Raw genomic sequence first — 22,777 nt, 5'->3', positions numbered from 1 at the left:
CTTGACAACTTTAAAAATCACCGCATTTTTATACATCCAACAATATAATACCATTAAGTCAGATTATAATTATTTATTGCCACTACTTAGTAGTGCAGTCAATCATTAGTCTAACACACTTGCTCCTTTTTTCTTTTTCTCCACCTGAATGAAAGTATCTCACCAATTATATTCACTATAAATCATCTCATACTGTGGTTGATGTGCATTTCATGGATGGTCGAAGCCACACGCTCGGAGATGATCAAACTATGATAAAGTAGCCTTTATGTTCCTTAAGAACTATTATTTACATAATTACAGTGGTTGCTCATTCTTTACACCCAATAGCTGCTTGCTCTCATCAGCTAGTTCATAATTATTTCAATTGTTGAAGGTACTACATCTTTACTTACAGATACATTACACGGAACATCTGGCTTCTGATAGGCCCCCTGGATCTATCAATCAAGTCAGAGACTTCACCATTCCCTGAGAATTCCCATCTAGCAATTCGGCCATCCCATGAAGAGCTGACAAGCATAGGATAGTAAGGGTGCCAGCTGCAGTCTCTAACAGCCAATTGATGGCCATCCAGTCTTTCAACTTGGTCTCCACTAACCTGAAACATTGCCCAAATAATTATTGTTAATTGCTGTTCATCTGCTATGGTCCTGACAGATGGTTAACTTGGATGTTGTGATCCAACAACTTTGTTTAAAGTGCAAGTATGAGCAGTAATAAATCGGTGAGACAAGTGTTTTCCATTCCTGACAATCAGGCAATTGGAAGTTTACAAAACTACAGCATCCTGAATCCCTGATTGGGTCTTGGGCCTTTGCGAAGAATCATGAACATTCAAGGTAATGGAGATATTAATATAGTGGTAATAATATGGATAAGACACCTTAATTAATTTTCAAAAGAGGCAAATTTTGAGTTAAAACACTAGCTCAAGCAAGGTTTGCTGTCTCAATATTGGAGCATGTACCAGTAAAATCCACTGTAGCGTTGGTTTATGGTATGGTACGGTATGCCTGTGTTGGTACATAGCAGTTCGATGTACCGGTATGGTATGGTACAGGGTGTATCGGTATGGTACGGTACAGGGTGTACCGGATGGTTTGGTCTGGTACGAAATTCCATGGGCTTAAGATTAGGAATTAAACAAAATTATAGAGAAAGGTGGAGGTGGACAACATACCACATCATAAATATAAACACATGCATCATGAGATCCTGTATAAATGTACTTCTGACCGGTACTGAAACACAGGAGAGAGTAAATGTCAGCAATCTGTATTCACTGAATTCACCTTGAATTTGATAACCATTCATGCGAAATCTTTCATCAATAAATTCTTATAGTAAATGCATCTTTCAATATTCTAGCAGGACTGCCCTAGCACAAAGGTTTAGTCTTCATGTTCGACAGTCACCATCCGCTAGGTAAAAACAAAGGTTTTGCAAAAGCTTTTAGACTTAAAATTTTACAGATTTTCATATTTGTAATCAATATTTCAATTCAATAAATATGATAAAGTGACAGCCAAAACAAAATCTATAGCACTATTTCCAGGAACATGCAAAAAAAAAGCAAGTATGAGCTTCTTTTCAATTACCTGTAAGCAGGGGAGAAATAGCAACGTATCAAAGTACGCAAAACTGAATGACCTCTGTATGTGGCTAACGATTGATCACTGGGATGTTTCATATATTTCTTGTCGGGTGGATATTGGGTGTACCTATAATCCCAATTAGATATTCTTGGTCTGAAGCTGCATATGCGAATTTTAGCAATTGTATCAGAAGTAGCTAATGGGAATGAGAGAACTCAAGTCGGTAAAATATCTTCAACCTTTATCAGAGAACATCTGAAAAACAGAATTTGACTATTTGATTGAAAATTTTAATGTATAAAGTACATATAGCACCCTCTTCACAAATATTTATATCTTAGAAAGGTAGTCCTGTTACGATGGATGTGCCTTTATTTTCACCTCCTAAACTCAAACATCATGCATGTCCTTTCATGATTTCGTCTTCATGCATTGGTACATCCTATAAACAGAAACAGTCATGCAAGCATCTAATTCATGAACATATAGGCATCATGATATTCACCAATGAATTTATCCAATATCATTTGAATGAAATTTCATATAAAAATTATTATAGCCATGCATAATTCATGAAACTTAAAAGAGTAGGTACATGTAAACTCGTACAGCAAAAGGACTATGAGCTACAAAGCAGCTGCAAGATAACATACTTCACATAAATATTTATATAATTCATAAATAAGCATAGTTCATACCATTTGGACTTTGTTTACAGGAACAGTTAAACCAATTTTTGATTTATAAAAGATGTCGGCATGACCACGAAGTTATATAAGGTCATTATTAATTTCAAGCAATGTTGTGACAAATCAACATGGTCTTTTCAGTAGATCCCCCTCATGAGCATATACCCTAAATCAACACATGAAAACATTGATTTTTCATTCTAGAAAATCATTTGAAACACCATTTCTAAAGGCAAGTTGCAACCAAAATCCTGAAGCAAGGTTTGCGGACTCAGTATCGGAGTCCGTGCTCGCCAGTCGGTGATACGAGCCGGTATGGGTCCGTACCAGACCGGACTGGCACAAACAGACACAGGGGAAGGAAGAGAATCGGGAGGGGGAAAAGAGAGAAAGGGAGAGAAATAGAGAGAGGGGGGAAGAAGGAAAAGGAGTCGGAGGGGCCACTGGACGGCCTCCAGCTGGCCATCGTGACCGTCGGACGACGCAGTCTATGCGCGCAGCACCGTGGGCGTGAAATAGAGGCGTCAATAGGGGTGACGCCCCTATTTCATGGATTTTTTTTAAAAAAAAATCCGAACTTAAGTGAAGCTAGAGAACTTTTTGCCAGCTTCACTATTTTTGCTTTTTTTAAAAAAATAAAACCGACAGTGGGTTTGCCGGCTTCACTATTTATTGCGTTTTTTAAAAAAATACGATGAAGAAACAGGGGCAGTAGCCCTCATGCCGTGGCCGCGGCTTTGCCCGCATGATTTCCGCCGCCCGATGGCCACGATGACCACCTGGCAAGCTCCGACGGTTCCTTGATCGGCAATCCCTCCGCCAGCGGCCCCTCTCTTCGGTACGCCGCTCACCCTCTCTCTCTCTCTTTCTCACTCATTTAAAAGCCCTATGGGACGATGGTTGAGCCACGGAGGCTTTCATGGCCCTCCGGTGGCCGCAGCGGGCCACTGCCAGCCTCCGACGGCGTTCTTCTCTCTCTTTCTCTCTTTACCTCTTTTTCTCCCTCGACGCCGGTGTGTGCCACTTTCCAAGCCGGAACCGTCCCTGTTCCTTGCCGGTCCGGTTTGACACGACCTGAACCATCCGGTTCGAGACGGTTCTGAAAATCTAGTCCGGAAGTAATCTACGAATGCGTTTGTTCTATAAGTATCTAAAACAAAAGCATTTTTCTTTTCTTTTCTTTTTTTTTTGAAAATTGTATAGCATCTGACATGACTCTTTATAGTCCAACCAAGGTTGTTCAATATATGCCATTCACCTACAAGTTAGTGTCCTGTAAACAATAGGTAAAGAAGTGGAAGAAACTAAGACATACCAATTAACAGTGGAGGACATTTTCCGGATGTCCCACATTTTGATAGTTTGATCTTTACCATTAGAAATGAAATAGCGACCATCACCCCGGCTGTCAATAAATGTAACTCCTTCTAAATGTCCGGTCAAAACTCCAGCTACTTGTCCTTTAGTGGTAAAGCACCGCCTGTCCCACACCTGTAGACTATAAAATTTACATCCAGAATCTGATGATTAAACAAACAGGAAGAAGACATAAAAATCAATAAATTGGTACAAACGACCATTGAGTAAAAATTCATCCAACCAATGACACCTACTAATGGCCTTCATATGCTAGCTCCAAAAAACATTAAAAGATCAGAACGTTAAGATATGTGATTAAATATAGAGAGAAAACGCAACTTGACATATGGTAACAAGTCCAAAAAGGTATGCACTGTCAAAATAGAGATACAGAGAAGATTCAGAAAATTAACAAACCTCATGCCACTCTACAACACAACATAGACAATATGTTTCAGATGAGTTATTACATCTGCAAGTTTCCCGCTTTCTACAATGGTAAATAATGGCTTTCACTGCATTTGGCCTCAGTGCCAACAACAATTAATGAGTTACTTATGTCTGTATGAATAAAGTGGTTAGTGATCAGACTAATGCACAGGCAGGATCGATATGTTTTTGCAACTGATTTTACAGACAACCAAGCATAAGGTTGGACATCACTGATTGGATAACTGCTATTCTGTAAGTTTATAGACTTTATTAAAGTTACTCCCCTTCATCATCAAGCATAGATACTCATGGTGACACATGAATGTAAGTTTCCCACTGACTTGTCTACAGCTTATGGATCTGTTCCCAAGAACAAAATGCCAGTTTGAAATTTGTAATTTACCATTACTCCATTCATCCTTAGAGCTGAGAGCACAACCACTTCCTAGAGTCTTGACTTTGGACAGAGTTACTAACTTACTGGAGTTAACATGCCATTACATTCATGGCACAATGAACAAAGCTTTCTGGGTAATTTAAATCTGATGAAACCACAAGTTGGAGTTGTCTCACATGACATCTGATAGTTTTGATTTATTTTAAAAAGAAGTCCTAGAATTTGCTAAACTGACTTTTTTTGAAGTTAGCAAATTAAAATAAAAGAAATTAAAGATGAAGATATTGGATTGCTGGCTTGAGATCAAGGCATGTAATCACCCCCAGGTTTAGAGCCAGGAATTTTTTTTTTTTTTGGAGGGAGGCCAATTGTCATGAAGTTATCATATTAATCCTGTCTTGGTTTATGGTAATTATTAAAAATTCAAGTAAAAAAACTATAAGAATTTTTTCATTTTAATCTGGGAATCTTAAAAAAGGTACTTTAGGTTGAAAATTCAATTAAATGTCATATTCCATAGCCACGATATTCATCAAGCTAGAAATCCAACAAATGCAGTTTAGGTTGTGTATCCTACATTTAATGTCAAGCACCGCAAACAGAAAAAAATGGGATGAAATTCGAGATATAAGATGAAAAATTTTATTTAATGAGGGAAGCACTCACCTTCTTCAAGTGTATATATTGACAGTTGGACAAGCAGATAATAGTTGAAACATCAAAGGCAGCAGTCCACCCTAAAATGATTTTGAAAGGAATCACTCAAATCCTCTACTATGGAGACTGTGTAGTGAGTCCTAGGCTCAGGGCTTAAGATTGTTGGTTTTCAGATTTATAAATTTGAAAACTACAAGATCTTGAGATCACTTAAATGCTCCAAGAAAAGTTGTTAGATATCAGAAGTCCTCAGTTAAAAACCATGCAAAAAAAAAAAGAAGCGGAACCCAATCATGCCTTTTAAGTTGAGAAATATTGGATTACAATGTTCCTAAATTCTACGAGACTCAAAAATATCAAGATCTTAAAAATGGGATTGAAAAGCCTCAAATTTCTATAGGACTTTTATGGGAATCTAAGATGGTTATCATAGAAAGCAGATTTTAACATTCAACATTATTACCATGTGATATCCTAGCCAATGGGATCAGGTGAGGCATCGCACATGAGATTGAGTGGTGGGGGGGCATAGAATCCTTAAACTAGCAGCGTACGAAGTATTTCAAATGACAAAGGCAGCCATGGCCTCCTCCCCACCCAACCACACCCCACCACCCGCAACCCCTCCCACCCCCCCCCTCCCCCGGCCCACTACCTACCTCCTAACATGAGAGTGATGTAGCAGTAAACTGCCTCAAGGTCTAATGAGCCCAAAACCAGAGGAGCTCCTTTTATGTGAATGTCCATAGGAAGCACAACAAGAGCTTTTAGATATTGTTACCCGAAAATCCAATGACAAAAGGAATAAAAGGAGAGAGACATTTAGGAGCCTCCAGATGTAAAAAATCACTTGAACGACCATGTATGGGAGCCTTCCTTTTGGTCTTCAGTTGTCTCTACTTCTGAAGGGTCCTTGGTTTCATACTTCATAAGCATTGTTTTTCTTTGATAACTAGGATGGGAGAGCTCCAGCCAAAATCTGGATGAGGCCAGGAATCAAACTCAGGTCCTTGGTGCCAATCCCAAAGACTTCATCAAATACACTAGTTGGCACTGCAACTTTCAGAAGCATTTTCATGAATCAAATCCTCTCCCCTCCTCTCTCTCCCCCCCCCCCCCCTCCTCTCCCCCTCCCCTCTTTAATACATCGATTTTCAAAAAGAAGAATGTGGTTGTAAAAAAATGCCCTCTTATGGACGCCCGAAAGAGATGCTTCCCTTAAGACACAAATAGGCCTACAGGATACTTCAGCTTCTAATCATTTGTTTAGTCCAAAAATTAAACTAACCATCATTCACAGTATCTTCTAATTTGACAACTATAGTCAAGTTTCATCAGTGATACAAAAAAATGTTTAATGCAAGACCAATTATAAATCTTTACACCATCAACTCACAAAATCTGAACAAGTAAACAAACTATATTCTCTTAGTTCTTGCAAACTAGTTCACAACTCACACACCACAAACTGGATAATAGAGGTTCAAACAGTACCTTACAAAGATTATCATCGCTCCCTGAATATATAAGATGGCCAGTGTCATCAGCAAATGTTACTGTGTTCACATCAGACTGGAAAGACAAAACAAAAGAATCAAATTTCAGTGACAACAGCCATTTTTAGCCTCCTGCAAAATTGTGATATCCGAAACAAAATTTACTTGCATGCTCAGAAAGTAAAAGAAATCCACAGAACATGAGAAAAGGATGTTACCTCCAAGAACAAACAGTTTATCATAGTTTTCTTACAAGCATTTGTGGATGTTGAAAAAGAGTCTATTCATGTTTCTGTGACCTCAAATATAGGTTGACTGAAGTTCAACCTACCCATTCCTGAGTGGTTAAATATTGGCTCCAATAAAGAAGCAACCCATATTGCACGTTTGGTAATCATTTGAGCTCAAATTTCTCAAATAAATGTTTCCACCTAATCATTCTGCTTGGGTCTTGTTCAACCATTATGGGTTTAGATAACTCCAACATGCCATATCTTATCCATCAGTTTCACAATACATTACCTTTAATAGCATAAAAGTTTACTCAGAATCAGTTGGATTTTCCCCTTTTCCAGCAAAAATCTAAATGGCATTTCACTCCTCTTTTATCATATTCTGGTGGTTTTTCAGTGTTTTTAAGGGTCTTCCTGCTGGTTACCAGTTTTTTATTTGATGGCTAATAAATTACAATGCAAGTAGCATAAGTGTAAAATATCAACTTGATGGCCTCATTAGCCAAATTCTAGCATCCATGATCATCTGTTTCGATTTTTCATGCATATTTCATGCTCACAGCCTATGTACCAGGCCTAGTACCATGCTAATTGGATAGCCTTTCCAATTACTAAATAGATCATTGGTCCTACTTGTGTTTGCCAACATTCACTCATTACTACCCTGCTAGTTCATCTTAGTTTGCTTAACCTGTGTTTGCCTAGTGTTTTAAGGTTTCTTTGTAATTTGGTCCTATATTACTCATGTGTGATCTTGTTCTTTATTTATTATGTTGAACCATTGAATTTTTTCCAATTCAAGATCTAATCTTTAAGAGTTTTCTAACCTTAAATCATCATCTTTCACCATTTTACCCATTATTTTGGCTACAATTTGCCATTCATCTGTGGGTCTCAAAATCCATCATGTTTTTGACCTACTTTATTATCTCTAGTTTGGATCAGTTGTCTTCAAGACCTCAATTCTTCCCATTCAATTTTATTTAGAAATCTTGATAGCTCAACCTTTATGCCTAAATAGTCTCTACGTTTACTTGCCATTTTGCATGGTGGTTCTTACAGGTTCATTATTACATATTAGACCTGCACCTAGACCATCAACAAAATATCTGTCATGCTTTATATTAAAGACTAGCTTCCTCTGCTTGTGCAGTAAATCCTACACATCAGCTCTTTCTAAACTAGCTTCATAGTCTTGATATTTGGCCATCAACATCATGCTTATTGTTTGTTGGTTGATCATTTCACCTCAATAATATATTCTCTAGGGCTCACCTGCCCTATTAGGCAATTCTCAGGTCCATTTCTTGTACATTTCAAGTTAGTAATGCTTTTGCATAAGATTAACAATCCATGCTAGCATCTTTCAATGTTGATTGGCTTGATGGGCCAGCTTCTTTCACTGTCATCCAACTTCATCAGCACACGATTTAAACCACCAGCTAATATTGCCAACCCCTTTGTGAATTCACGGTCCTCTTTGTGAATTCACCAGCCACATATGCAGCTTTCAGCTGTCAGCATGGCACTTTGGGGTCTCATGTCATTTCAAGGGTAACCTGTGCAGGGCCATGTTGCTTTCAGTGATGTATCAACCGATCTGGGGACCTAGTTTGTAATCAACATTTCATTTATGTTAGTTTGACTCAACAATTATTGCGTTGCTTGGCCATGCTCATGACTGTTCTTTCATAATTACCTGTCCTTGAGTGTCCTTTCTGCTCTCCTTAATAACTAGCACCAAGGCTACCAATTAAAGTAATACTGTTGCTGCGCTGCTACCTTCCAATTATTCCTCCTTTCCCATTGAAGACTTCACTATTTGTAGCACAGGAGTTGCATAATTGTTGATGCAAACTAGTTTTATATGTCTGTTGTGTTTTGTAAAGTCTTTATGCATCAGCACTCCTCGTGAGAAGACATGCTCATATAGCTTAAAATTTGTACTTTGTAGGAATGTGTTTTGGTCCAGACTTAAACTAAAGCATCTCAGCTATTTTAATTATTTCAGCAACTTCAGTTTGGCTTCCATGTTGGACCCAAAGTAATTTCCAAAACACAAACAACACTAAAAAATAAAAAAGGGATATAAACAGAAAAAAGGAAAAAAAATTTTTCTGAAGAAGATAGATTAATCACCACTTTTAGAGGGTGTCAATCCGAAGCTATTCAAAATTTATAAAATATGCTTACATAAGCCGAAGGCACCTTTTTTTCCCTGAGAAGAAGGATGGGCAAATACCCATTAATTCATTCACAAGGGTATGAAATAAGGTTTAAATAGAAAAGAAGAAAGGAGAACAAAGAAAGGAGGCTCACATGAAAAAAGGTTCCAAAGGCCCTTGGCTCTCCTCTACCAACGAGTTAAATAAGCCCGGCATAAATAGCCCATGACCCACCCAGGCCAATCTGAAAACCAATTATAAAGACCAAAACATCATGAAAAAGGAAGCCAGCACCTGCCAAACACTATTGTCAAATCCCCAGCATCATTTGCTATCAGGCCTCAAGACCTCTCTTACTGAAGACAAAAAAAGGGGCAAGTCATGAGCCTTGGTCAACAGGAAAGTTCCAAAAGACCTGATTTTGCTCAGTTAGATGTTGGATACTCCATCAGATTTCAGGGGAGACAAACCATGAGAAGGATCAGTACACCGTCAGCATTGCTCATTTCAAACTCAGAGCAACCTCATCATCTCTGAACCAATTTGTTCTTGGCAAAATAAGTCAATGACTCGTGTTGAGGACCAAAAGAAACCATTTTTCAAACATCAGCAGCAGGTTTCTTGAAATTCTTTGAAACCAGATCGAGCCATCAAAATGTGGAACTTATCTAGAATCTAGTCAAATAAGCCTTCATATCATATAGGCATTCTTAAAGAGAAAAATATACACTTTTCAAAAAGATTACCACTCTCATGCCTTTCAAAAGAGAATACCTTCATGTTGCTTGAAAGTAGAATAAAAAGTTCTGTTACTTCTTGTGCATCAAGCTTTCCATTACACAGCCATAGACACTAACAAAGACCAAACTTTCCCTTACACAGCCATAGCCAATTAAAGCCCAATCTTATCTCAAATTTTTCTTGATTCTCTTAGCTCTCCTAATTGTCTAAAATGAGTATAAGGAACCAGGTTGACCTCTGATATTTAATTTGCTTTTGAAATAATTCCAAATGTCATGTACAATAGAACAACCCAGTAGCAAATGGTAAGTAGTTTCAGCATCAATGTTACCCATAACACAGGGCAAATGATAAAACCAGCCTGTCTTAGGTTATCAGCAGTCAAGATTTTATTTTTGATAGCTAACCAACAAAATACTTTGACCTTCTCTAGAGCCTAGACTTCCAAATAGATTTGAAATCATCTAACTTATTTTCATAATTTGAAGCAGCAGGAAAAGGACATAACACTAAATTCACATGAGAGTTTCCATCTCTATCAATGTTACCCATAACACGGCAAAGAGTAAAACCAGCCTCTCTCTTAGGTTATCAGTAGTCAAGATTTTATTTTTGATAGCTAACGGACACAAGACTTTGACCTTCCCTAGAGCCTAGACTTCCAAATAGATTTGAAATCATCTAACTTAATTCCATCAATTTTGAAGCAGCAGGAAAAGGACATGACACTAAATTCACATGAGAGTCTCCATCTCCATATAAGGTTGTCAGGTTTCTTGATAAGGATGATAGAACGAAGCACAGTCATCATCTATGGATATTCTTCCGGCACATTAATAGTGAGAACCCCTCTGAAAGATAGATTACACTCATCTATAATCACTGGACTGAAACAGTGATACCACCAAACAACTTTTCTCACTTCCCATACCAAATACTTCAGAAATAAAGAATTCAGAATAAAATCAGCAAGCCGCTGTCAAAGGAGATGCTGCATGCAACACTCTGATTTCCAGAACACCTCTCCACAAAGGAGAAGCCTCTGGCAGCAGAGAAAAAGAGCCAAATGGGCTTCTTCTTCTATAGTTAATAGAGCAAACCAGATTCTTCCACAAAAGTTTATCTTCCTTTATAAATCTCCACTGCCACTTACCCAATAGTTCTCAAATAGGCTCTTGCAGAGCTTTTACTCCTAAACCACCCTGGCTCTCGGATTGGCAGGCCAATCTTCAGTCTACCAAGCAGTGACCACCACATATTGGTGTAACACCCCAACACTGCAAGATCTTAATAAAGACTATGATAGAGTTAATTTAGATAAATGATAACTTCTATAAATGTGTGTGCATATAGTCTATCAGGAAGTAACATGATTTATACAGTTTATCTTAGGAAGATACACAAAAAATCAAGGACAAAAACAAAACTGCTAATGAGATCTTAAAAATAAGTTAGAGGAATTTTAGGATTGGATTGTAAATCTTCTCATGATTTTAGCCACCTCACACTTGTAAAGAGAGCTGCCACCTTGCGTTTCTTTGGCAGGTTGCCACCTAATGCTATTCACTTCATGCTTGCTACAGACGGCCACCACATACTGGACTTGCCACCTCATGCTTTCTCTAGCAAGCTGCTATCTCCTACTTGCTGCAATGTCATGCTTGTTACATCTTATGTTTACCCAGTAAACTGCCACCTCTTACTCAATGCCACTTCATGCTAGTTATTCAATTGACACATCCTGCTTATACTTACTAAAAACAGCCACCTAATGCTTGTAAGGCAGTCATCCAGCTGAATCTTAGTTTGACACCCAGCTAATACTTTTCAGTGGGTGGATACCTCATTCTTAGAAGCCATTCTTTCTACTATTTTGCAACTCTAGGAATCCCAGCCACCTATAAAAGGCAATTAGCAAAGAAAAAAACTAAAGCATAGCAGCAAGTTAGAAGAAATGGAGTTCTAGTGTGAAGGTTTGGAGAATATAAATGTCCCCACATAGTTTTTTATGGTACTAAGTCTCCAATCTCTCGATATTATCTTGGTACTCAATTTAATATAGAATCCTGATTTCTGCTGGGTCTGTCAAAAGTCTTTGAATTAGTTGTACATGAAATCTGAAACTTTAGAGAAGTATGATGTTAGATTTGATATTCTGTACCTCATTTATGAACAAAATTTCTGACCTCTATTTGCCTTAACTAAATTCTCATGGTTTCAAAAGCATTATGGTTACATTTTAGAATTGTAAATCAAATGTAATATTTAGGTTTCAATGCAATGAATAAATCTTATTTTGGCCTTTATTTGAGAAGTCATCATTCACCTTCAACTTTTGTGATGAGCAAATCCTTACTGAAATGTCCATTAATCATCATAATACCAACAAGTGAAAGATATCCTGCTTTATGGATATAAATGAAAATTTTAGTCAGTTAATGAACACTAGCCAGCAAGGTTCGCAGACTCAGTAACGCAACCCATGCTGGTTGTCGGCCGGTATGATATCGTACGGTACCGTACCACCCCATACCACCAATAAAAAAATAAAAAAAATCTCACCCAACAGCCAAAAAAAAGAAAGAAAGAAAACCGATGCTATACTGCCCCATATTGGATCAAACCGCTCGGTACCAGACGGTTCGGGCTCGTACCGTACCGAACCGACCAGCTCGGTCCGATTCAAGCCATTTTCTAAAAAACTGGCCTAAACCGAACCAGTTCCCAGCCGGTACAGTGCGGCACGGGGTGTACTGACCGGTTCAGACGGGTACGGAATACCATGCTACCCAGTAGGTATAATAGTTGGTCTGAGTGAACCCTTAGTTAATGGATCTATCGATTAGTGAACCCATAAGCAATGGGCACAATGGCTGGTTGCTAACCAATTGATATTGAAATACTTCTGATATGTGTTTCAAAGTTTTTCAGTTTATTCAAGTGTATCCTAATGTATTCAGAAAAGATAAATGCTTTAAATGATACTATTCAAGGTACCAATCTTTATTACACAAATTGTTAAGTGTACTGTAATGTTCTTAAATTCAACTATGTTGGTAAATGCACCTGCTTTGATGACTTTTTTAGACAACATTTCATAACTGTCCATGTTTCAAGAAGCATTGATCCTTGTTACTTTTTTTCATTCCACTTTTCTAAAATTATTTTGTTTCCCATGTTTGGATGCTTGCACAGCGATGTAACTCATCATTGAATTAGGATATTTCAAAGTGAAAGGCTGATCGGCATTGGGCTACTAGCAAGCCTAAAGTGCTTTTGGTGTACATAGCAAAGCTACTACCGCAAAGGAAAGAATTAGATCCATCTTGCATATTTTAAGGTTTGTAGTTATATAAGTGGTATAATTAGTAAGGTAAGGAGAGAGTTTTGTACTGTTGATCTATATAATTAACTATTTTGTGTATCATAAGATGATGGCATGAAAAAAAATCGTATTTTGAGTTTAGAGTTGTGAGTGGTAAAATTTTAATTTTGGATGAGATTGGCTTTGCCATGTTTGATCAAATGGCCCTTTATGTTATGATTGTGTGATGCATAAATTGAGAACTATATGCTTCCACAAAAAAATTAGTTGAATTGAATTCCAGCTATTGAATGATTGATGATATCAAGGTTCATGGATTTGGTATCGGAACTCATGCTGGTTGCCGAATGGTATGGTACCATACCGTACCATACCGGATTGTACCATACCATACCATACTGATAATAAAAATAAAAAAAATCTCATCCACGGGCACCTAAAAAAAAAAACCCAACCGAACCGAATCGGCCCCGAACCGTACCGAATTGTCCGGTATCGGACGGTTCAGGCCGATACCATACCGAACCAACTGGTTCGATCCGGTTTAGCCCATTTTTCAAAAATCCAATTTGAACTGGACCAGTTCCTTACTGATACAGTTCGGTACAGGATATACCGGCCGGTTCGGACCATTATGGAATACCATGACTGAATATTGATATTATAGTCATTCTCAATAATTGGTAGACTAGGTTCTCGATGATGTGATTGGAATATCACCCTTTTTGAGGGTGGCTGAAGGAATTGAGACACCATGGCAGTAGGAGAACCTTGTCCATCTAATTGGTGATCATGGAGATTACAAGATCATATCGAAGCTAATCAAACTACCACATCACCCAGTTCTCCTTCTCATTCTGAGAGATCAGAGAAGATCGACTCGTATTCTTCTATACATAAAAACATTAGATGTCTAAGCATCAAACTAGACACTCCAGTGGAATCCTGGAAATGCTCCTACGAAGAGAACTAGAATAGTGGTGAAATCCTTCTTGAGCAATAAATCCTTGAAGTCATTCTTGCAAATGAAAAAAATGGTCCTAATTACTATAACCACATTGAGCACAATCAAAGCTCTAAAGACAAGCTCTGAAGTCTGAACAAGTGAAGCCTACTAACCCAGAAGAAGTTGACATGGCATTTGGTATAGTCCTAAAGCATTCGACGGGTCTGGCATGCACATGGCAAAGGTCAAAAGTATTGTACTTGGATTTTTTGAAGATGAACCATCCAAGAACACTGATGATGGAGATCAGCCAATCGTCAGTGCAAAGCTACAGCACCAAGGACTGCCAAACTTGGTAGATCATCTGAGCACAGTTTCTCCGGATTTCGGCAAGTTGCTTGATGACATGACTAGTGCCATCCAGGCATTTCTGGTTATATCCCTGATGAATTCTATTGAAGACTTGGCAAAGTTGGCACAGGCTGTAGGTGTGGCTTAGATGATGAGGGCACATGCAACGAATGTGGGGAGATAAACTTCAGGAGCATGTTTCTGCACTTCTTTAATTGACTACAAAGTTAGTCTTGAGTAAATATTTTCCTCAATCATATAGATATTGTTATTGCCTCTTAGGAGAGGCTGTCATCTAATTAGCTATCATAGTGTTGTCATGGTTACAATGAGGTAAATTATTTGTTGTTCGTCAGCTGCTACTTGCTACCTAGTTGTCATAAAGCACATATATCGGATTTAATTGAAAAGAAAATCCATTCTCTAATTATCATATGAGGGTTGGGGTTCTTTCTATTTTCAGTGCAGCTTTTTTGTTTTGACACCTAGTTTCTTGTTCAAGAATCTCAAAAAGGGTTTGACCTGACTAGACAAACAATTGGGCCTAATACATTAATTTTGGGTGGATCCATGTGTCTAGTTTCTTGAGGGAGGATATTGGCCAAACAATAGGTTATTTAAGTTCTCATTCATGAGCAAAGGCCATTGAATCAAGATTTCAAAAAAGGGCAGAAGAGTCCAAAGCAATAAATTTAACATTTATCTATAGAGCCCTATTCCTTAGATTTTTCAACTGAAACTATCATGCTCCCAACCCAAGACCGCAAGTCAGGGCTCATGGCAACTGCTGCATATTTATGAAGAATTCTTCTCACAAACATGCAAGGCATTTTTTTCACAATAACATAAAGCAAATAGCGGAATTAATTTAAATAATCAAAAGTTAAAATTTAATTAATAAATCCAACTAATAATATCTTTGAAAATCTTTGCATCAAATAAATCTCGATTGATAAATCCCAACTAATAATAATAAATCAAAATCTAAACAATATTGATATTGCTGAATTTTGCTTTTAATTTCACTCCCAAAGCAGTGCCTATGTCTGAAACTAAGTATCTAAATCTAAAAAAAAAAAAGAGGATAATAAGCTTGACAACTTAGCAAGCAATGAACACTTTATCTAAGATAAATCAAGCAATAATAATATGCTGAAAATAATTATGCAGAGTATATCGATTCAAAACTTAGTTCAAAATATACAGTACTTTCCAATCAATAAGCATACAGATCCAATCCACTTAGAATTCTAATTTTAAAATCTGATTCAAAATGTACTGTACTATCAAAATAAGATGCATGCAAATTCAATCCTTTCAAAATTTATTTTAGTTCGTAAATCAATTTTCTTCAAAACATCTGGTTCACCTCGATAGCCATGAACTATGACTACACTTAAACCTTGTGGCTAGGCTAGAATGAGCTCATAATAGTCAAAGTCAAAGTATCAACGTATAACCCCCACTGTTAGGGTATCGATATGTTAACATATAATCCCAACTAGCAGGATATCAATATGCCAACGCATCATCTCCATTGGCAGGATATCGATGTACTTGTGCACAATCCCCACTAGCAGAATATCGATGTACTAGTGCACAATCCCTATTGGCAAGATGTCGGTATACCAGCACAATCTCCACTGGTAGGGTGTTGATATACTAGCGTGTAACCCCCTTTAGTAGGGTTTCGATACATAGTCAAATTACGTGTCCAAATCTCTTTCAAATCAAATCTCTTTTTTGATAAAATCAATTTCATATTTTAAACTGAACAATAGCAAAATCATTCAAAATCGAAATCAATCGATCGTAATCCATAATAGAATCAATACCTTAGATAATGCATCCAAAATATTCTATAATAAATTCAATAAATAAATATCATGCTTCCTATTCATAAATCACAAATAATATGGTTCAAAATTCAATTATATAAATATCATATAATCTATCGATAAATCTAAAAAAATGAAGAATTACTTACCTCACACGTATTCTAACAAATCCAAATAATTTTAGAATTTTTTTTTCAAAATCTTTATTTAATAGATCATATTATAGTATCTCACTACTGGATATCTTCTTGTCAAAACGACTACATCCCTATATGCGATCAAGTCCAATAATTAGAAAGGATACTAATAATCAAAAAAGATAGGATTAATGGGTAGTCGCATCTAAGGGTTCAAATCGATCCAATCATCAAACTTTATTTGATTAAAATCAAGATTTTAAAAATCGATACCGCACCTCATGTCGGTTGCTGGTCGATACGGTACAGTATGGTATGGGGCCGTATCATACAATACCGAACCGTACTGACAATAAAAAATTCAAAAAATCCACTCAACGACAAAAAAAAGAGAGAACCAAGCTGTACCTCACTGTACCAGTGCCGTACCGCATCATATCGATCCGTACCGTATCGTACCATACAGTTCGGACCCATACCGCACTGAACCATCCGGTACAATCCGGTTCAGGCTATTTTCCAAAAAATCGATCTGAACTGTACCGATTTTCTATCGGTACGGTATGGTACGAGGTGTACCAACCGGTTCAGACTGATATAGAATACCATGATTAAGATCATGCTAAGATATAGGTTGTTCGAAGTCTCTCTATCAGATCAACTCAGATTTAAAGCAACAAGACTTGAATTCCTTCATTGGATTTATAGATCAAATAGAGAGAAAGATAGAAAAGAAGAGAGAGAAATTAAGTGGGTGGAATAAAGCTAACTAGGCTATACTATCTGGCATCCTGATTGGTCTAATCAAGTGATTCCATTAAATCATGATTGAACTAGTGTATAAATGATTCAATAGAAATCATGAATGATCAAATCTAATAGAACGGCATCTAGCTAGAGTGGATGTCAGTACACTGTCCAACAATCATAGGTTAGGATCCGTTTATTAGAGTCGATTAAAATCTTTGAGAAGAGCTCTTTACTCGATCCAACAATTTTGGAGAGAGAAAATCCATGTAGAGAGAGAAACACATAGAGAGAGAAAGTTATAGAGAAAAACTAGAGAGAGAAAGTGAGGGGAGAGAGAAAGATGGGAAGAAAATTATCTAAACATTTAAGGGCTTCTACCCTTCTTCTGGCAATGGTTGGGCCATGATTTTCAACGAACTCGATGGTGGAAAGGAAGAGGAAGATGGGTCCTTTCCGGGCGATGATTGGAGGCCAACTAGTGGGGTTTCAAAGGGGTGAGAGGGGGTCTTAAAAGGATTGGAGGGGGAGTTCGAGTCCTTAAAACAGGCTTTTCCGGCGAAATCGGGAGGAGACCAACCCGAATATGATGGGAGTTCTTCCCCATCGTATTCTTCTTCTTTTTTTCATGTGTTTTTCATTTTCTGTTTTGGGCCTGAACTAGGTTTCTAGTCTGTCACTTCCTGATGTCTGGGCTAGCGGGCTCTTCTCTTCCAATGAAGGTCCTTTATTAGGAAGATCATGTGTTCCCAAATTTAGCAGCGGAATCTTATGCCTGGAAATCACCAAATCAGCAGTAACAGCATTAGTTACCTTTATAACTTTTGATGATTATTCCTTTCTATTGGACCTACAAAAGGACATCCCCATCTTCTTTATCTATGGAGACTCAGACCAAGACAACCTTTAGACAACAGAGCTGCTGCTCTTTCTCATCTGAGTCAGAATATTTACCTCAGTTTAGTTGGCCTGGACCAGGCCACCAGATTAAGTCACCAAAGTAGCAGCTTGCTCACTCAGTTGTCTTCCTCCTTGAGGATGACAGCTGTCAGATTTTGGCTTTCCTTCCACTAGTTTCCAATTTCCATGACTAAATACATTATAGACATCCTTGAAAACAGGAGGTAGATTTCCTATATGCCAAATATACACTTCAACTAAAATTTCAAACATAAGGAATCCACCAAAGCCAAGACCGACTGGGGACTGCTTTCATATCTTCACAGGACTTAACCAATCTTAACTCCATGAAATCTCTTAAGGCAGTCATCATCCATGGACAGCAAATGTGCCCCATAAAGTTTCAGATTTTAAAGATACCATAATATGTCATAGTAAAGCAAAGATTTAGCCCTTCCCTTGCTCTAGAAAAGGGAGAGACAAAACCTGTTAGTCAATTTTAAAACAACATCAGTTAACCCACATCCAAGCTCTAAAAGGACATCTGTAATCATATAATGATAATGATGTGCCAAGTACAAGCATATCAAAGTAAGGATGAAAGAACATCTGATACAGCAGAATAGAAAAAACAAATTCATACCTCTTCTTACCAAGAAGACTAGTATGCTATGTAAAAAAAGAAACAAAAAATCAAGTGGACTTGAATGGATAGCATTTGAAGTAACACTATAAGTTTCGAAATTGGTATCATTTACATCAAAAATTTAATTGTAGTAGTAAACATTTAAATTGTTAAAACAAGTTATTATCATTCATCTATCCCCTTAGAAAAAGATCCAATGAAAGGAGCACCATTGAAGTTTAGTAGCATTCATACATACAAACAGAAAGGGAGAAACAAGAGGACTTGAGTGGGTAGCATTCAAAGTAACATTATAAGTTTGGAAATCAGCACCTTATACATCACAATTTTATCTTGCTATAAAATTATTGAAATGTTAAAACAAAAATAATACCTTTCATTATCTAACATAAAGAATCCAACGAAAGGAGCACCATATAGTTTACCAAAAAAGAAGTACTACATAAATTCGATTTAATCAAAAGAGTGATATATACATATAAGTACATAAATTTGGGCAGCAAAAATAACAAAATCACCATACCGAATGAGCTGGAATACGTGATGTCAGTTTATTTGCTTCAAGGTCGTAAACATATATTGAACAATCACTGCTGCCAGCAACAAGCTCTCGACCATCAGATGAAAATTTTACAGAAAAAATATTGAAGGAGTAGACCACATCATCATGCAAACTGAAGTCCAAACCATCATGAATATCCTACATGAGTATATTTATATTGTTCAGCCTGGTTTCATGGGTGATGGGGAAAAAACAATTGTACTTTGACAAAGCATGCAGAGTAGGATACTTTCTTTTGGTAGGATCATACCTTTTCCCAAAGAACTACAGTAAGAACTAACACTTAAAGTAACCAAATATTAGAAACAAAATTATGAAAAGGATAAATATTACAGAATGTAATTACTTATGAACCATCATAGCTAATCAGAAAAACTGTACATAGTCTTTTTGTATATGTAATAATGTAAATGCACACAATATCTTAACAAGATAGAGGCAATGGGTTCTTTAACTCTAATATTGACTTTTGCCCCAAGTACAAGGAGTTGCACTGCTGCAACTCCACAATACTTAATTAATTAACCTGGTAGCATGACAACTTTGAAGAGCTACCAGGAGATCCAATGTCAACAATGTTGCTGATTTTACTATCTGGATGTCTATCTTTGCAGCAGCAACCTCACCTACAACATCTGTCAGAAATTAGAACTATTGCAAGAAAGTGGTAACTTGTTTTCTGGTTTGCTGAGAGAATCTGTTAGCTCTGGATCTAACCCCAGAACATGATTTTTAATCTTCCTCAAAAATATGGTTTCTGATATTCAAATATAGCTGAAATCACCATCATTTGCCTGTACTAATCTATGATGGTAATGGTGGTCTCATCATTTGGACACTATGCAGCTTCTGAAGTTACTACAATATGCTAAAGGTTCATCTGGACAATCTGTTGTGTCTCCAGAAGGTCCAGCACCTACCACAGTGTTTTAGTGGAGAATCTCTTTGCCAGCTCTCCACCTTGCTTTGAGAGATAAATGCTTTGATGCTGTTTCCTTCAGAATCCATCATACATTTCTTATTACCATAAGTCCATTTCCCATCTATCATTTTCATTTTCCAGTTATTTAGGCTTTAGTTTTCTCATATCTACCTTCATATTTTGCTTAAACTTAATCTAGGAGAAATCCACTTTGAATTAATTCTCCCATTATGGCATTTTTTGATCATGGAAGCACAATCAGCCTATCCCCTATTTTATTCTCATTGTGTTCTTTTTTCCTTTCCTTGTGGCCCTAAGAAGTTTTCCTTCTGTAGTCGCATGCTATTGCTCCACTTTTCTCTGGTTTGGTTGTGCCTACCTCTTTGTTACTCATCCTTTGGCTTCTTTAAGCTCTTTGCTAGCTCGAACATCTTGGGTTTGACTTAATTAGTGTCTTACTCTCGGCCATCCATCTAATTGTGCTCTGACATAGTATAAAATCATGGGTTTGATGTGATGCATGATACACCAGTTGTAGCATCTTCTGCAATCTTCATGTTGGTTTTTTTTTTCCTTTGATATTCTCATTATTTGATGGCTATAACTTACAGACCAAAGAATGCCGTACCGGGCTGAACCGCCCAGTATGGGGTGTACCGAACCGGACCGGCGGCCAGTCGATCCGGTTCGGCCATTTTTTCTGAAAAATAGGTCCGAACCGCACCGAACTGGACGGTTCGGCATCGTTTGGGACCATACTATCCGAAATTGGGCAGTATGGCTCGGTACGGTTTGGTTCGGCATTGAACCAAACCGTACCGACAAACATTACATGGGGGTGGGAAGGGGGTGGGGAGGGTTGTAGTGGGGTCTAGGCTGTCATTTAGTGACAGCCCAGGTGCTTTGTCTGAGAGATCCGAGAGCTCTCTGAGAGAACTCCCGAGCTCGCTTGAGAGGAAAATGAGACGCGAAAAAAATTAGAAAAAGAGAAAAAAATTCTGTCAAATTGCAGCACTGGTTCGAGGAGACGCTGATTTTTAGTCGGAAGTAAGGTAATATACTACTCTTTTAGTAAATATTTTATTTTTTATGTTTTTGTTGTTAAAAAAAGAATAAGAACGAAGAAGTATAAAAATAAGAGAAAATCATGCCAAAATTTTGTGATTTTGGTATGATTTGATTATATGTGATAGATCTTTGAAAGATCTACATGATGACACTAAAATCGTTGATTTTTATTAATTATATATTTTTAAATATTTATATATATTTATTCATAAAAAAATTATTAAAAAAATGAATTTAAAAAATAAAAAATCAGAGTTTCAGAATCATGTTTAGAATGATTCAAGCTACTTAAATCTAACCTCAATTTTTTTTAAAATTTTTAAAATTAAAAAATATTTTTATAATTATTTAAATAATAAAAAATATGTAAAAATAGTATTATATTTTAGTTAATTCAAAAATATTATTTGAAGCTTAACATATTTTTTGAATTTATAAGTTTTAAAAATATTATTAAATTTTTTTTGAATTTATATATAATATTTTTTTAATAATTATTATACTACCGTGTTTTATTATACTTGCAGAAATTTGTAAGAAAAAAATTTAAAGCATGATATTCATTGACTTTCATTAATTATATATTTTTTTAAAATATATATATTTATTCATAAAAAATTATTTAAAAATAAATTAAAAAAAATAAAAAATCAGAGTTTTAGAATCATGTTTAGAATAATTCAAGCTACTTGAATCTAACCTCAATTTTTTTTAAAATTTTTGAAATTAAAAAATATTTTTATAATTATTTAAATAATAAAAAAATATTATCAAATTAAAAATATATAAAATTAGTATTATATTATAGTTAATTCAAAAATATTATTTGAAGCATATAACATATTTTTTTTGAATTTATGAGTTTTAAAATTACTATTAATTTTTTTTTGAATTTATATATAATATCTTTTTAATAATTATTAAATTATCGTGTTTTGTTATACTTGCATAAATGAGTAAGAAGAAAGATTCAGAGTGTGACATTGGTTGGGATCATGGCGAGATGCTTTCGGTTCGGCATTATTGAAAATGCAAATGATGCAACACAGAGTTCAAGAGAGGGGTGACTAGGTTGAAGAGCATCTGGCTGGTGGTTATCCTGATGTGTCCATGTCCATGTCCATGCATCGAAAATGCCCACGGGAGGTTCGATAGTTGATGAAGAAGCATTTCACTGATTCGAAAGCAACGAAAGAAAGGGCGAAGCAGAAGAGGACAGAAGTGGACCGTCGAGCTACAGAGCCACCTTCTTATCACTCTAGAGAGTCAGAGAAGGCTTTCCCTTCAGATGATGAGGAGGCACAGATTGAGATTGACATTCAGACGAGCATGACTGATCAGTACCGATAGGAAGGGATGGCCAGATAAAGAGAGCGATTTGGACTATCATGCTATGAATCGAGATCTGGATCAGCGATCGGTAGGAGAGAATTCGAGTTCAGGAGGACTACTTCAGTCAAAGAACCCGATGGTAGAGGGAGCAGACACAGCATGTCATTTTTGTTGGGAGCTCTTGACAGTAGGAGGAGGTCCTCTAGAGATATTCCAGCATGAGCCACCATCCATGA

General features: G+C 36.8%; 1 protein-coding gene across 4 annotated transcripts in view; it reads right to left on the bottom strand.

Annotated features, from left to right (window-relative positions):
- Positions 1–241: 241 nt before the first annotated feature.
- LOC105057855 (LEC14B protein) overlaps positions 242–22,777 on the bottom strand; it is a 47,558-nt gene continuing 25,022 nt past the window's right edge. For 3 of the 4 annotated variants that reach the window (XM_010940560.4, XM_010940561.4, XM_073248374.1), the window contains 6 exons: positions 19,181–19,357; positions 6,627–6,704; positions 3,603–3,778; positions 1,602–1,757; positions 1,184–1,244; positions 242–601 (listed from right to left, as the gene is read on the bottom strand). In XM_010940560.4, coding sequence (XP_010938862.1) covers positions 392–601; positions 1,184–1,244; positions 1,602–1,757; positions 3,603–3,778; positions 6,627–6,704; positions 19,181–19,357 — 858 coding nt within the window. In that variant the 3' untranslated portion in view covers positions 242–391. The remainder of the gene's footprint in view (positions 602–1,183; positions 1,245–1,601; positions 1,758–3,602; positions 3,779–6,626; positions 6,705–19,180; positions 19,358–22,777) is intronic. The other variant, XM_019854956.3, reaches the window with a different exon arrangement.

This window comes from Elaeis guineensis, chromosome 14 (assembly GCF_000442705.2).
Source record: "Elaeis guineensis isolate ETL-2024a chromosome 14, EG11, whole genome shotgun sequence".
NCBI classification, from domain to species: Eukaryota; Viridiplantae; Streptophyta; class Magnoliopsida; order Arecales; family Arecaceae; genus Elaeis; species Elaeis guineensis.
Note: the sequence above shows the minus strand (reverse complement) of the source record. Positions and strands in the feature narration are given on the sequence as shown.